The 16,420-nt window shown below is 52.8% G+C and overlaps 1 protein-coding gene and 1 long non-coding RNA gene across 5 annotated transcripts in view; both read right to left on the bottom strand.

Moving 5' to 3' along the window:
• The window catches only part of SH3GL1 (SH3 domain containing GRB2 like 1, endophilin A2), a 30,987-nt gene extending 14,904 nt beyond the window's left edge, over positions 1-16,083 (bottom strand). For all 4 annotated transcript variants that reach the window (XM_085010182.1, XM_005661329.3, XM_085010183.1 and 1 more), the window contains exon 1: positions 15,870-16,083. In XM_085010182.1, the coding sequence (XP_084866308.1) occupies positions 15,870-15,914 (45 nt within the window). In that variant the 5' untranslated portion in view covers positions 15,915-16,083. The remainder of the gene's footprint in view (positions 1-15,869) is intronic.
• On the bottom strand, positions 10,623-12,542 carry LOC106509455 (uncharacterized). Its single transcript, XR_001307018.3, has 2 exons — positions 12,450-12,542; positions 10,623-11,669 (listed from the first exon to the last, which is right to left on the bottom strand). It is a non-coding gene; the product is annotated as an uncharacterized LOC106509455 (long non-coding RNA).
• Positions 16,084-16,420: the final 337 nt, after the last annotated feature.

Genomic DNA, 16,420 nt, shown 5'->3' with positions numbered 1-16,420 from the left:
ACTTTCTTTTTGTTGCTTATGGCAAGTTCGAGTTAGGCTGCCTCTGCCTGGGGGCTGCAAGTCTAATTCCCTGCTCTCCACCTAAGGTCTAGCCCCCTCACCAGAGAGCAAAGCAAAAAAATCTGAGCAAGCTGGGCCCATTCAGAGGACCCCGCTTCCGGATGGGGGTGGTTTCCTATCAACAGGAACCCCCTGTGAAAGGGATGGCTCTGCAGTTTGGGAGAACAGGACATGGGAAAGGAAGGCTGACAAACAAACAGGCTCTGAAGGCCAAAGGGAAATGGCCCCCAAAAGGGCCACACTGGAGTGGGTAGGGGCCTCGCACCCAGGCTCTCCGCAGACCTGTGAGGGCTATCTCGCAGGAGGGACAGAGCTCAGGCTTAGAGCTCCTCCACAAGACCGCTCCAGGCAGAAGCTCTGAGTGGACATGGAGGAATGTACCCTCACCTGGCTCCACCACTTCCCTGTCACACCGGGGTGGTGACAACAGGTGACTCAGGGCACCAAGGCCAGTTTATTCAGGTGTGGCTACCAAAAGCACCCAGGCAGATATAATCCTGGGACAGCACACCGAGAGCTGGGGAGGTAAAATGGTCAGTAGGCCTTGGCACAGCTAGACCTGCTCCTCTGAGGGTTAGTGACAGGCACTGTGAAACACTGCCACGTGTCTGATGCTGGAGCCCTGTCACCCTGCACGGCTGCTCCTCCCTCTGTACCTCACCTTATTTGGCCAGGGACACCTGCCCTTCTAACCTGCAAAATCAGTCTTAGAAACCTGGAGCTGGAAGGAATCTCGGCACCGAGATGAGGAGACCAACACGGGCTGCCAGGGCCAAGTGGGCCTTTCCCATCTCAGGATGCACATCAGGCCTGTCACACATGCTCCCTGACATTACCGCCCAGGCCCCAGTAGTAGGTGAGAACCTGAGTGAGAACCCTGGGCCACAGACAGAGGAGAGCAGTTCTCAGGGGTCTTGTCTCCTCCACCACCAGTCACCTCCATTCCAGCAACGGCACCTTGGAGAAGAGCCTCACCTCCCCATCCAAATGCACCCTGTCCCCAAACATTAACTTCCTGTCAGGAGCCAGCTGCCATAGTGGGGCTAGGAGAGCACCAGGGGGTCTGACACCCAGCAGGTGATGGGCAGTCAATATCTGTTGAGATAATAGAGACCCCGCCCTCCAGGAGCTCACGGAAGAACACCCCCAGGTGTGTTAGTAACAAGTGGGATCAAGGGTGTGCCTGTGAGCTCCTGAGGCAGGCCTGGGATGCAGGGGAGTAGTGGGGGTCTGGACAACAGCGTGGGGACGGGATCCAACCCTGTCCACCTTGCTGTGACTTAAAGCAAGAACGTGGCCTCCTCTGAGCCTCGGTTTCCTCAATAGTAAATGGGGTACTGACAATGACATGCTGTGGACCCGGGTGTGAACATGCTCCAAAACCCACAAGCTGCACTATGAAGACGAGCCTGCTATTCCCTGTGTGATGTGCGTCCCAAGGAAAGAATGAGGCCAGGAGGGTTGCATCCAGGGTGCTCAAAGTGGGGTCCACGCACAGGCAGGGTTGAGAGGCACATGTGTCAAGTGCCCTGGATGACAGGGGCATTAAGAATGCCAGTGTCTCTGGAGAAAAGACGCTCCTGTGAGGGATCTGTGGTTCTGCACACACCAAAACATGTAAAAACCGTGTGAAGTGCATTGATGGACAGCTGTGTCACACGATCTGAAGCTCTTCTTGCGGGAGGAAAGGAACAAAACTCCAAGAGATGAAATGACAGGGTGTGAAGATGATGGGTACATACTCCCCCTTGCCTCGGCCCCTGCCAGTCTCTGGGGCGCCCCTCCTTCTCTGGCTTCTACCCAGCCAACTGATTCAGCCTGCTGGCTGACCCTCAACACCCTGAGTGGCTTTCTGCCCTGTTCCTGGCTAACTTGATCCTGCCCCTCTGGGATATCCCACCCTCTCTCCACCTCAGTGTATCAATAGTCTGCCTGCCCTTTAGGCACTTCCGCTCTGGGCGTGGGAGACCCCACCCCCCATAAGCTGGGGGTCCTGCTGCATTTGCCAAGATGGCTGGGCAGTAGTGATTCAAGGGATGCCCTTTTTAAACCTCTTTCTTTTTTTTTCGCCATGGCATGCAGTAGCTTTTGATGTGCCATCTCAGTTCCCAGACCAGGAATTGAACCCAGGCTGCAGTGATGAAAGCACCGAATCCTAGCCAGTAGACCACCAGGGAACTCCTGATGACTTTTTCTTTTGATTTTTGCAGGAGAAAAACAGCCCTGCTCTCATCCCCAGGTCTTGCTTCCCTGTTGTTACCAGGTGAGGCGTGTCTGGTGTTGCCACTTCCTGAGCTAAGAGCTGTAAGAATATTCAAATCTCTCTCCACCTGAGGATGATGGTCTAGTAACCAGGGCCTCCCCTCTGCACTCAGGGTGGCTTCTGCTCCCTGGAAGAACTAAACCCACAGATAGGAGGCGTCTGGGCTCCTGGGTGAGGAATAAGAACACAGCAGCACAGGCCAGTGACCCTGAAGCCCCGGCACTGGGGGCCTCGCTCCAGCTGCCTGCTGGGGAAAACCTGCATCATCCCTCCCCTTCTTCCTATGTCCACATTCAAAGTCAAGCTCCAGGTCATCTCCTCGTGCGTCATCCCTGGTTTCTTCGTACAAGGTGCTTGTCATAGGACCCTGTGTCACTGTATCCACCCCACTTCAATCGCCAAGCCACTGTGCATGTCTGGGACATTCTCCTGCCCTGAGCTGAGATCAAAGTCAGCAGGCCAGCTCCCTCCTTTTGAGAAGGTTGCCCTTATTCACTCAACAAACATTTATTATTTGTATGTGCCAGATATAACAGAGGGAAAAAAAGATGGAGGCTATAAGCACACACAAAAATGGTAATACAAGGACCTATGATGAGGTCCCCCTTCTTCCTTATGGAGAGGGAGCCAGGGAGGAGTCACAAGTAGATGTCCTTGGACTTGGCTTTAAAGGATGGGTTGACTTGGATGCAAGAAGAAGAAAAGGACATGATGTGAGGGAAGGCAGAGACAGGGGATGTGGGGTCTGCACCAATGCAGAGGACAGAGGTGCTAAGGGCTGGCTTGGAAACCGATTCCCAGGAAGTGATTTTGAAGTGTCCCCACTGAAGGTGTGGGGGGTCATTAGTAAAGGGTGTCTGGCATGAGCCTCCAGGTTCCATGACGGGAAGAAAGGTGCCATCAGACTCAAGGAACTGCTGACCTCTTTTTACTGTCGATGGGAAGCAATGCAGGTCAAAATCCCACTGTGGTGTTTGCTTCCCAAAGGTTTACACAGGCAACAGCATTTTTTTTGCAGAAAACTTGAACAGAGAGTCAGTTTTTAAATTGACGATGGAGGATTTTCCATCAGTCCACTAAGGTTGTTTTTTTTTTTTGCTTTTTAGGGCTGCACCTGAGGCATACGGAGGTTCCCAGGCTAGGGGTTGAATCGGAGGTGTAGCTGCTGGCCTGCGCCACAGCCACAGCAACACAGGATCCAAGCCATGTCTATGACCTACACCACAGCTCACGTCAACACCAGATCATTAACCCACTGAGCAAGGCCAAGGATCAAATCTGCATCCTCATGGATGTCAGTCAGATTCGTTAACTGCTGAGCCACGATGGGAACTCCAGTCCACTAACTTTTAAGTCACCAAAGTGGGATTCCAGAAACTAGAGAACAACTTCCACTGAGCTCTGAGATGAAGATCGCTCAGTGGGAGGCTGCTCTTAGCACAGTACACGTCAGTTAACTTGGCAAAATCAATGACTCCTATTTTCTTGTTGACTTCAGCCACTGAGCTGGAGGTTAGAGCTGAGGAAGGATGAAACACACACACACACACACACACACACACACACACACACACACACACACACATTTATGTGCGCAGGCACATGTGCACGCACACCCCCTTCCTTCAATGGTGAGCTGAAAACCTTTATCTGAATGGGGCTTTAAGGCAGTGTGGACCTGTATGAAGTTTCCTATGGCTGATATAACAGATTCCCATAAACTCAGTGACTCAAAACACAAGTTTCCTAAACAACACAAAAATGTCAAAGAGGGCAGAACTCTGACATGGATCTCCCCAGTGAGGACCAAGGGGTTGGCAGGGCTGCGTGCCTTTCTGGGAGCTCTAGAGGTTTCCTGCCTTTATGGCTGTTAGAGGGGACCTTGCTCCTTGGCTCATGGCCCCTTCCTCTGTCTCCACAGCCAGCAGCATAGGCCTGTTGTGCTGCCTGCTCTCTAGTTCTCCTGGGTTGCGCCTCCCTCTGACCAGGCAGGAAGTTTCCAGACTTAAGGGCCATTATGATAAGACTGGGCCACCTGGTCATCCAGGGCAATCGCACCACCTCCAGGTCCATGCTCTAATTCCATCCTTTATGCCAAGTAAGGTCACACATTCGCAGGTTCCAGATGGGGACCAGGACAGCTGGGTGGGGCCTGGGGGCATCCTGCCTGCGTGGGAAGAGTCAGTTCTCAGGGTGTCAGAACTCAGGGTGGTTCTGTGCTATAAAGCTGCTGGAACACTGAAACCAGTAAATACTGAGCCACTGCTCCTGGGGACGCAGTGTCAGGCTCCTGTGAGCCTGTGGTCACAATGCATCGTGTGATGTGTGTCTGTTTAAAGACACATTATTTAATATACACTGTTGATTCACCAGCATTGAGTGCAAGGCCAGCAACACCTGAACCCTCCCCTGAATGAAGCTTTTTCTATGAGCAGACTTGTTCTTTTTTTTTTTTTTTTTGTCTTTTTGTCTTTTTTTGTTGTTGTTGTTGCTATTTCTTGGGCCGCTCCCGCGGCATATGGAGGTTCCCAGGCTAGGGGTTGAATCGGAGCTGTAGCCACCGGCCTACGCCAGAGCCACAGCAACGCGGGATCCGAGCCGCGTCTGCAACCTACACCACAGCTCACGGCAACGCCGGATCGTTAACCCACTGAGCAAGGGCAGGGACCGAACCCGCAACCTCATGGTTCCTAGTCGGATTCGTTAACCACTTCGCCACGACAGGAACTCCCATAGCAGGCTTTTTCTATAAGCACAGGCTTCCTGTGCTTAGGACACTAGCCAACACTTCAGCTCTATGCTTGGGACCAATTTAAAGAGCGAAAACACCCACAAGAACAAAAATACTACATGCGACACTAAACGGGCTGTGGAAAGGACACTGAATTAGTCTGAGCTGAAACAAGAAGGCAGAGCCCTGTCTTGTTTCCACTTCGGTGGGAACAAGCACATCGGGAGACTCAAAAATCTGTGCCACTCTGGCCATGTCCATGAACGTGTGTCAAAATGCTGCAAGTACTGATTGGGGGTTATAGACACACTTCAGGGAGCAGGGTGAATATGAAAACACAAATCTGCCAACAGTGAGGATGGACTGTACACACTGGCCCGAGCAGCCCTCTGGGACTTCACAGGCCTAGATGTAGGGCCAGTGCTTTCAGCAAGCTCAGTCTCTCCGTGGAGACCAAAAGGGAAAACCCAGGTTCCTGAGGAATGCACAGGCTGGCAAAGACATTAACCCTGTGAGGACCGGGGCAGAAACAGGGCTCTAGGTGCTGGCAGCAGCTGGGGCCTCCCAGGGTCTCCTCCCTACTTGTGCGCCTACCCCTCACACACAGAGTGGACCCTGTGCCTGGGGCGCCCCACCCCCCACACGTACGGGCAGTACAACCGAGCAGCTGAAAGGTCACCCTTGATGAGGGCCCCGAGCAGGACCCCCACCAGCTCTGACCAAGACTTTGGTCATGCAGACTGAATAGGTGGTGGTTTTTTCCCTGGCTGTGCTCACGGAAAATGGTCACATCAAACAGGCAGAAGTCTAGAGAAACTCTTGGACTTTGCTGAGGCGGGGGGCATGTACAAGGCTGCTCACTCCATGTTGAGAGCAAAAATGTGGCTATGTCCTAAATGCCCACTGGCAGGGGAGGGACAACGCGCTGTGGTCAGTCACACAAAGGAAAGCCAAGGCGCTGTGGAAGCAAACTTGAGCCACTTGCTCTCTGTGGACAAAGTGCGCCAACAGTGCTGAGCAAAAAGCACAACTAAAAACAGTCATGTGACACCATTTTCGTGAGGTGTAAACTTGCAAAACAAAGCCATCGTGTGCAGATGTTTGAGGGGAGGCCTTCGACTTGGACTGTGCTGCCTGTGTTTATGCAAGCTCCTGTGAGCGCTTGGCTATCGCCTGATCATTCTTTACCTCTGGCTCTACATTGGAGACACTTTAACACAAATTCAAGCACCTGGAAAGGGATGTGCCCTTCACAACGTGCTGGCACTGCCTGGCCCATGGCCCAGGGAACGTGGGGGACCTCGCTGAGAGCAAACTCCCCTGGAAGGCGGTCAACTCTCCTCTAGGCACTGCTGAGAGCTGGCTGAGCGGCCTTTAGGACTCAGATGAGGAAAAAGGTCCTCCTCCCCACTCTCCTAAACCAGCACATTCACCTCTCAGGTCCCCAATGTGCCCTGTTTCCACAGCTTCACACAAAAGACTCCTAAACCTGGCAGTCTGGAGACGGCAGAGGGACTTGCCCAGCCAGTGCCTCCTGCCCACTCTGGGCCAAGGCCAAGGGCACAGGGTGCTCTGGAGCAAAGTGGAGAGAGTGCTCAGCTGCCCTGAGTCCACAGCGAGCAAAGGAATGGTGATGAGGAACTTTCCAGAGAGCCCGGGAGAAATAATCCAAGGCTTCTCAGCTGTGAAGTAAAAGCATCAAGTCTGGGGGAGAAAGACAACCCCTGGGCCAACCTCTAAGGGCACTGAAGGGTAGGAGAAGTAGCAGGGGGCCATCAGCAGGGAGCTGTCCTCAGGGGTGAAATGCTGATTGGGTGGGACAGTAAGGGTTCTAAACCTCCAAGGAAAGGAGGAGACGCCCCAGGGAGAGTAAATAAAGGACAGTCACAGCCAGGACGTCAGGGTTAAGGGATGGAGAAATCCCATCCCCTGTCACTGTCCCTTCGGCTGCCTTCTTCTGGACAAAGGCTGGCCTTCAAGGGCCAGGGCTGCCGGGCCTGCCCTCAGACAATCACGGCTCTGATGAGCGGAGGCCCTGGAGATGATGGACGCCTGCCTGAGGCAGCCAAGAGGCCTCATCCTGGGGAGGTGGGTGACAAAGGATGAGGAGGGGCCTTGGGTCCTTAGGGATGAGAAGGGACAAGAAGTTCCCAGTTTCCTTCCTGAGGGCCCTTCTAAGACTCCACTTACTTGTGGGGCTGAGACCCACAGGAGAGCAGAAAGTCATCAGTCAAACGCTCCACTTTAAGGAACATGGGACGGGACTGAGGTGTGCTGACCAAAGGTATCTGAACTACCAGCCAACCGGACATCGGGGGATTAAGCACATGGACTAAGCACCACGGGGCTACGTACTGTCAGGCCTCTCCCCAGACACTCAGGAAATCCACCCTCACCCCAAAGCTCTCTTCTGAGCCTTAATTCAAGTCCACAGGATTTTCTGGTTCCAAGTGAAAACCAAGAGGGGTGGGGGGGGGTGCCAAGACAAGAGGTAACAGGGACAATTGAGAAAGATATTCCCACCACCATGCTCTTTTGGTACCCCTCATTCTGGCAAGGAGACACTTTGTGGTAGGCACTTGTGGTTTAACAAGAGGGACCAGACCCCAGGCTCAGAGGTGAGGAATCCAGGAGAATCAATTACACTGCTTTGTTTCTGTTATATTTGGTGATCCAGTTAGTATGATTTTTAGGAAGAAATTACATCAAGATCCCTTTAAAAGTTTTAAAATGAGCCTATTTAAAAGTCAAGTTAATTAATTAATTCAAGCCACAGGCTAGGTAGTTGTTTTGAGGTATTTACAGCAGGCCCAGAGGCTGCTGTGAAAGACACAGAGCCCGGGGGAAGGTGAGAGCTCCCTCACCCCAGGGCAAGGACAGGGAAGGTTAGGGTGGGCAAGTGAAGAGTCTGCTATATTTCCAGTACCAGCCAGGCGGTCAGGGACCACCATCTAGAGGGCAGTGGGGAGTGTCACATCTAAATGCTGTGACTGGGGACGCAGATCTGGAAGACAGGTGCACGAGGGGTGATGGGTACCAGGGAGGTAACTGAGATCTTGAAGAGAGAGAGCCCAGGGGCAGGGTGGCAAGTTCACAGACAGAAACAACCAGGCCAAGTGGAGGAGGGGGAGACAATGCTGGGCAGCTGACTGAGGAAACGGAAGAGGAGGCAGAAGAGTGGCCAGGTGTGGAAGCCAGGGAGGGGGCTGGGAGCTGGGGCTGCACACAGGACCCAGGCCAAGGCCCGTCAAGTCTAAGAGGTCAGAAGTCCGGAGGGCCTCAGCAACAGACTTCTGAGACCAGGAGGGGTCTGGCCTGGGGAAAGTGGAGCTGGGGGAACTCCTCCCAGCAGGCTGGGCACCTCCCGTTAACTTTGGGCCTGGCTGTGGGGTCTAGAGGACAGACTGCCCGTGACACAGGTCAGGTCCCTGGGGGCCTGGAGCCCTCAAGGCAGATCCTAAACCAAAGGGAACAGCCTCTGAGCTTTGATTTCTAAACCAGTCAGACCTGTTCCTGACCAAGGCCTGGCCAGCCACCCTGCTTTGCAGAGCACTGTCACTGGCACTGTACAGCTCCACTCCCACCCTGAGAAGGCGTCTACCATTTCTGACAACTTGGCCAGCAAGCCATGACCTGTGGGGACCCAGGCCTGTCACAAGCCACCAGGCAGCCCGCTCCCTCAGGAGCCCACACCCAAAGAGAAGAAAAGCACACTGGATAGGAGGATGTGCTTGGTGTGTGGCACATGTGCAGAGACCACCAGGACAGACGCTGGGAGGGCAGAGAAGTATTTTCTGCAGGCAGTGCTGGAAGATGGCAAGGATAAAGGAAGATGCACATGAGGCTCTGACGGCAAACAGGAAGTAGACTGGCAACCTTGGCCTAGATGGGGATGGAGGCGGGAAGGCATGAAGCTGAGAAGACCTACCCGACTGGAGTGTGCTGCCTGCAAGGAGGAGGGTGCGATTGAAGGCTGGGACCAGGGTGGGGGCTCCAGAAGGTCCTGAATGCCACGTTGGAGCCGCAACCGCACCCCAGGTCAGCGGGGACCCTCCTCTCACCAGGCCCCAGCTCGGCCTTCTCTGGGTGCACCCACATGACCGCCCCGCTTCTGCACTCTCACAACCCAAGATGGGGGCCAAACATCCCTCGGTCCACCTGACATCTACTGAGATCCCGGGACAGCCCCTGGCGGGCAGCTCACATGGCCAGGCTGTCTCACACCCCTGGCATGGCGCCGCGGGAGGGGTTTCATGCCCAGGTGTGGAAACCTGAGCAGCCAGGCAGTGGCCCTTCCCAGAGTGGTGCGGCTGATGCTGAGTCAGGCCCTTCCGAGGAAATCGCACGTCTGTTTTCCTGCTGTGGGTGGGAGCCTCCGCATGACCCTGCTCTCAGGCCCAGTCAGCAGGTTTTTCCAGGAGCTGAGTGGAAAAGGAAGACGAGGCTGTCCTCTGGGAGCCCGCGTTCACAGTGCCCTGGTTACTGCTTAACAGGAAATGAGCAGAATTGGACCCAAACTGCAGTGCTCAGGAGAAGTGGTTGCAAATCCAGCCCTGGGGAGGTGGGGTGGGGAGGAAAAAAAAGAGGGGGATAGGGGAAAGAGAGGAGGAAGAAGGAGGGGGGGAGGAGGAAGAGAAGGAGGAAGAGGGAGATGAGAAAGGAGGGGGGCGGAGAGCAGAGAGGAGCGGAGAAGAGAGGAACCAGCTGTTGCCACAGTCTGACACATTCTTCCATCCAGCTTTCCATGGACAGCTTTGAAAAAGAACGCCCCTAACACTTCCCCAAGCACTTAAAAGCCAGGAGGGTTTGAGCATGGGGGTTAAAGATGCCTCAACGGGCCTGTGAGATCCTAACCCCTCCAGTGGCTGGAAGGCTCCAGCAACAAACCCAACTTAAACCTCGGAAACCTCACCCCTACCCCTCACCTCAGAAACCAGAAACAGAAGACAATTTGACTTTCCTCTGCCACTCCCCTCCACCAACGGCAGCACTGCAGTGTCAAAACATGCAGATGCCTCTGAAATCTTATGGAGGAAGTTGGCTGCACACCTCAAATTAAAAAGTAAGTTTCCCAAGATTGGATCAGTTTCAAAATATTGACAACAAAGAGAGGGCTGAGATAGGGGTCAGGGCAGAGCTAACTGGGACCCATGTCCCAGGGTCAAAGGCCACAGGACACATACAGCAGAGGCAAATGGCAGGCCTGAGGGGCCTAGTCATAGCCTGTCGGTTTGTCTTCTGAGGGCAGAAGCAAACAGATGTGGAGAAGATACCTGAAGGGCAGGCAGAGAGTGTAGGCCCCCAAAGGCACTCAGCGCTTGCTCTCATGTTGGGTCCAGAGGGAGGCTGGGTGGATGGTGGATGGGTAAACAGTATTATTTCTTTGGGTCACTTGCTAAGTCTTTGACAGTTTCAGGGTCTCAAAACTATGATAGCACCTGATTTCTGAAACTGGACAGGAAGATACTGTGAAACCCCTAACCTCACAGGCTGTTATTAAGTGGGACACGGAATATAATTAAGTATCCTACAGCTTTGCCTCAAAACACACCCAGATAAGCAGGGCGATTAGCTCCCACAGCACTCTTTAATAAACTGGTCTTTAATATACACAGGATTCTGAGTCAGAGGTGAACTTTAGGCCTGATACATGGCAGTCACGGGCAGCAGCATCAGATGTGATGACCCTCTGGTCTGGTGCGTTAATAACAAGAATATGCAGGATGCTGTTTGGTTACAGGGTGCCTCCCTAATTGTGAACTGTGGGTCCTGCCCAGGTCAGGTTAACCTGGTTTTGCAGACAGGCCTGGGAAGTAGGGGTTTAAAGAGGCCCCTGATTCCTTTGGGGAAGGGCAGTCTCAAATCTCTTCTGTAGCGCCACAGTTCAGCCTAAAACACCAGTCTGGTTACTCCAACCAGCAGGCTGGTGACAGAATGCCAAGTGGGGACAGCAGCCCAGATGGGCCACTGATGGAACAGGATGGGATCATCTCCGCCCAGGGTCCTGCAGGGACACCACTAGGTCAAGGGTCTTCCTACAGAATGAGTCAGCAGAGTGGCTTCCTGTAAGAGTGGACTTAACCCAGTTTCCACTGCACGTGGACGTGGTAATGGTCAAAAGCCCTTCCCATCTCTGCTGCTCCGAGGCAGAAGGTCTTCCGGAGGTTGGCCTGCAGCTGCTGAGCTCAAGGGCCTGTGCCAAGGACCCCTTCCCCCAGACCTTGCCTGACACCTGTCATTCCCAGCTCATGGGTTCCACACTTATGTCTGCACTGAGGCTAAGGGCTTACAAGTTCCAGATGTTTGTATAAGATCACTGCATGTCCATTATTTAGCAGGCCAAGAACTCTGCTGGGAAATCAAAAGCAAGATACCACAAATGAAGTTTAAAAAATAGGTCAGAGCAGGCCAACACTTTGGGGTCTTGGGTCCCCCAGCCCTCTTTCCACCGCACATGTCTCACAGGAATTTCAATCTTTCCTCCTAGACACAAACTGGGGAGGTGGGAGGGGCGTAGTGAGTATCCAACAAATTTCGAAGCTATGGGATATGGCAGCCATGAATTTCCCTCCTGGCTCAGATGGAACCAATCTTTCAGTTCAGACTCTCTTGCTCCTTTCAGGCCGAAAAAAAAAAAAAAAAAAAAAAATCAGGCCAGCATTCCATGCAACTGCCAGATCTATCCCTAGTTACACTCTCAAATCTCCACAGGGCCCGGCCACAAGCATTATCAGGAAACCAGTTAGCAGCTTAAGTCAAGTCTGGAAATTAATGTCACCCAAACACACCACAATGAGAAGTGAACTTTTGAGCCCGATCTCACTAGCGGGTTCCCTTACCCTCCTCAGTTCCTCAGAAATACTCATAAAAACATCTCCCCCAATTCTAGATGTGCATAAGTAACAGATGGCTATTAAGGGAATGGCATTACTTGGGGAAGCTGGAGGGGACCAAAACCATGGGTCTGAGGCAGATGCTTACTTCTTTTGCTTTACTCTATAAATTCTTCAACTTTCCTCAACCCAGTCCCTGGGCTGGTATGTGACCAGTTCATAATAAGAAGTAAAAACTCACAGACTTCCTACTCAAACTCAAATTGAATAAATACTTTATTTATTCATTTTGCTTTTTAGGGCTGCACCCACGGAATATGGAAGTTCCCAGGCTAGGGGTCAAATCAGAGCTATAGCCGCCGGCTTACACCACAGACACACCAGATCCGAGCCTCATCTGCAACCTACACCATAGCTATGGCAATGCCAGATCCTTAACCCACTGAGCAAGGCCAGGGATCACACCTGCATCCTCGTGGATACTAGTCGGATTCATTACCCCTGAGCCACACTGGGGTATCATCAGCGAGACAGAAACTTTTCATTAACATCACAGCCTCACCTGCTAGAAAGCAACCTCCTCCGTTCCCGGCTCTCGCTCACATATCCACCTGGCTCCTATTTCTTAATTTAGCAACGGTGCTGTTACAAGCCTCTGAAATCAAGAACCTGTTTCAAAAGCGGTTTCTCAACTTCGGTGCTTCTGTCATTTGAGGCTAGATGATTCTTTGTGGAAGGCTGTCCTAGGTGTTGTAGGATGTTTAGCAACCACCTCCAGTCGCTACCTACTGGGTGCCTAGCACCTTCTCCCCAAGGTGTGACAACCAAAAACCTTCTCAGATGCCGCCAAATGTCCCTGAGGTGGAGTATGGAGCGGTGGGGGGAGCAGAACAGGGAAGGGCAAGTTACCCCTGGTTGAGAAGCGATGATGTAAGCTTATACCTTCTTAAAAATACCAGAAGCCAAAAGACACTCTGGAGGACCTGGGAGGGGGACACTTGGCGTCTGGGTGCTAAGTATTATGTACATGTCTACCTGTGCATAAGTGGTTATCCGTGTTTTGAGAATTAAGAAAAGCAGACAGCTGCCCACAAGGATGCCCAGGAGGAATTTGTTTTGTTTGGGTAAAATTATCCTCATTTTTCCCCTCGTTTTTCCCAGCATGCAGAAGTTCCCAGGCCAGGGATTGAAACCAAGCTGCTGCAGTGACAACGCCAGATCCTTAACCTGCTGCGCCACAAGAGAAGTCCCTATCCTCACTTTTCTCAAACCTTAAAACAGGGTTTCTCAACCTCAGCACCGCTGATTTTGTGGAGGGTGATTCTGAGTTGTGTGAAGCTGCCCAGGGCACTGTAGGATGTTGAGCAGGACTCCTGGCCTCCACTCACTAGAAACTACCAAGCTGTGGCAACCAAAAATGTCTCCAGATATTGCCAGTGTCCTCTGGAAGGTGGGATTGGTCTGGCTGAGAACTACTGTTCTGCAGGAAGACAAATGCCCTGAAACTCTTTTCATGTAAAAAGAGGAATGCATTTACCTTTGGGCCAGATAAGTGAGACCATCAGAGACTGACTGGTTTAAAGCATATCATCAGTTTACACAGTGAAAACTCAATATATATCATTACAAGGTAACAAGAATGTTACCCTGGAACAGATGACCCCAAGGACATAAAAGAGGATGAAACAGTGTCCCTAAGACTGAGAAAAGAGACACACAAAGAGGAGTTCTGTGGTGCAGTGCGTTAAGGATCGGAGTGTTGTCACGGTTGCTGCTGTGGAGCAGATTTGATCTCCGGCCCAGGAACTTCTGCATGCCATAGGCACAGCCAAAAAAAAAAAAACCACACAAAAAGGTGGACACGTCCAGATAAACAGTGGAGATGTTGGAGGTCTATGGAAACTATTGCAGAAGAGGGTGAGTCTTGAGAGCACAACTCAACACCAAATCGGTCAGGAGACCAAGACGACTCTCTCAGAGGAGAATGTGGCCATCGCAGCAGTTCTCTGGGACTGAGCCTCAGGTCAAGATAACAAATTGATCTGAACCACCAGCTTACATTGCACTGAGCTTTCCAGGATTCAAAGTGCTTCCCACAGGTCTTGATGCAGGCCATCCTTCTTTCCCCTTGAGAGACCTAGCTAGTTCCTCTAGCACAGTGTGTCTGGTAGGGACAGCATGGGCCACCAGCATAAGCCCTAATGGCTGGGGGCGGGGAGGGCTTCCACAGACCTGTCTATATGAAAGAACAAAGTAGCCCAGGAATTCTTCCAAGACCTATAGTTCCAGTAGGAGGGACTACATCAAGCCCCGAGGCAGTGATCAGCATGCCAAGGGGCTCTGATCAAGTGTGTGGGGGCTCTTCGGCCTGCTGAGCAAAGTCTAACGTAGGGCCAGGTCACTTAGTTCCATCCTGCTATGGCAAAGGGCTGTACTCTCAGAACATCCTAGAATCCCACTATATTAAGTCTCTCTTCCTCCAGGGTTTAGCCAGGAGTCTAGAGATAGACCCCCAATATCTTTAGCCCTGGACAATGCTAGGGTCATTACTTTTTCCCTCAAGGGGCAAAAGGTCCCAGCTGTGTATTACTGGACTTCTCTTCCCTCCCACTGGACTTCTCCAAACTGTGGGTAGAATCCAGTTGGCCAGTACGGCCCAAACAATTCCAACAACCATTGCTCATTCCTTCCTGGAGGCTATCCACACAAACTCCAGAACTAAGGTTCTTATAGGATCAAGGAATCTGGGGCTTCTTGGATCTGAAATTATAAACTAAATTTTGCATTTGCCCAATTTTCTGAGGAGTGGAACCACTCAGCTTTCACCAGACTCCTGAGCAGCGGGGCCTGGACTCTCCAAAACACCTATTCTGTCTGTTACAACATAAAATGCTTACATTCTTGGACTCAGCATTCCACTTCTGGTAACCTACCCAACAAATCTAATCCCACCTGTGGGCAGAGACAGACCCTGGCTATTTACTACAGTATTGGTTGCAGCAGAAAACCCCTGGAAACAACATCCATTGATTAACAACTAGTTAAGTTATGACAGACATCATGGAATGGAATACCACATACTCATCAAAAATCTAAGAGGCTCTAGAGGTAGGCTCTAGTGCTGTAGTTCTGGGGGAGGGGAAGGGAGGAGGTTCCCCTAAGGACTTTCGGTAGCATCTGGAGACATCTGCGGTTGTCACAACTGGGGGATGCTCCTGGTATCGAGTGGGTCGGGGCCAGGGATGCTACTGAACTCCCCAGACTGCCCAGGACTGCCACCACAACAGAGGATGATCTGAAGTGGAGAATTCTGTTTCTTGTGTGATCCCCAAAACACATTTAATTAAAAAACACCAAGAACATGGGTCTATGTAGACTATGTTACCACTGCTTGTGTATTTTTAAAGGAAAGGAGTACATTTATACACTTATCTTTTGTTATTGGTGACAGTCCCTGTCTCAGTGGAGAGGGGCTGGATGCCTGAGAGACTGAAGTGGGAGACCAACTTTTCAGTCTACCATTTCAACTTTGCAACGGGCCAACTGAAAAGGTTTTTTGTTTTTTAAAGACTCTAAACACAAAATTTCCCTGCCCTTGGGCTCTCTGGCAAGAGTCCTGTGTCGACAGCCTCGGGACTGCTTCCCCTTCTATCCCTTCCCCCTCCCTGCCCTTTCAGAGGGGAGGACAGGAGGAGAGGGGTCCTCGTCCGGAGCCAACCTCTGGGAGCACTTCTGCTCCTCTTAAAGGTCTGCCCACTCTTCTCATGGAGACTGGAGTCCACATGGCGGGCAGGGCCTGGGCCACCTCGCACAAGACCTCATTCCTTCTGGGCTGTCCCCATCCTGCCGGGGGACACGTGCCAACGCCGCCCCTTCGGTGCCCCCAGTCTTCTCCCGAGCCAAGACCAAGCCTGGCCTGGTCTGGCCCAGCTCCGAACAGCGTGGGGCCCGAAGTTCACCCCCTGCCTCGGCCTCTGCTCACCTGGCTCGCCTTGTAGAACTGCTTCTTCAGCCCGGCTACCGACATGCTGCCTCCTGACGTCGGGCCTCCAGCCCGGACCCAGCGAACCGGAGGGATCGCGCAAGCGACAGGCTCCCGGGCGCCGCCAACCCCCCGCGCGCCTCAGCGGGCCCCTACGGCACCGCCTCCGCCGTCCCCTCGCCAGCTCCGCGCCCGCCCCGGCACCGCCTCAGCCCTTTGCGCGCTCGCGCGGCCAGGATATTACATGGCAACCGCACACTTCCGGTGCCGGCCTCCGCGCGCGCGCCCGCGCTGCCCCGGCCCCATATGCGCACGCGCGCCCCCTGCCGGCCGGGTGGCGCAAGCGCGCTCCTACTACCGCAGAGGCCTCCTCGGTCAGTGAGTGGGCCCAGGCAAGCCTACAGGAGGAGCCTTAGCGACTGCAGCGTCCCCTGGACTCCCGGAGGTGGGCCTGACTTCTTAAGAAAGGCGGTTAGACCTTTCTGCAGAGAGGGAGGTCAAGGGACAAGTAGAACTCCAGAAGCTAAGTTTACAGAACTTTGGATGCCTGT

Source organism: Sus scrofa, chromosome 2 (genome assembly GCF_054392235.1).
Source record: "Sus scrofa isolate SSC_HxYL_T2T_F1_AM1 chromosome 2, Sscrofa_HxYL_maternal_Yorkshire_Landrace_v2.0, whole genome shotgun sequence".
NCBI lineage: Eukaryota > Metazoa > Chordata > Mammalia > Artiodactyla > Suidae > Sus > Sus scrofa.
This window is presented reverse-complemented; position numbering and strand designations above follow the sequence as displayed.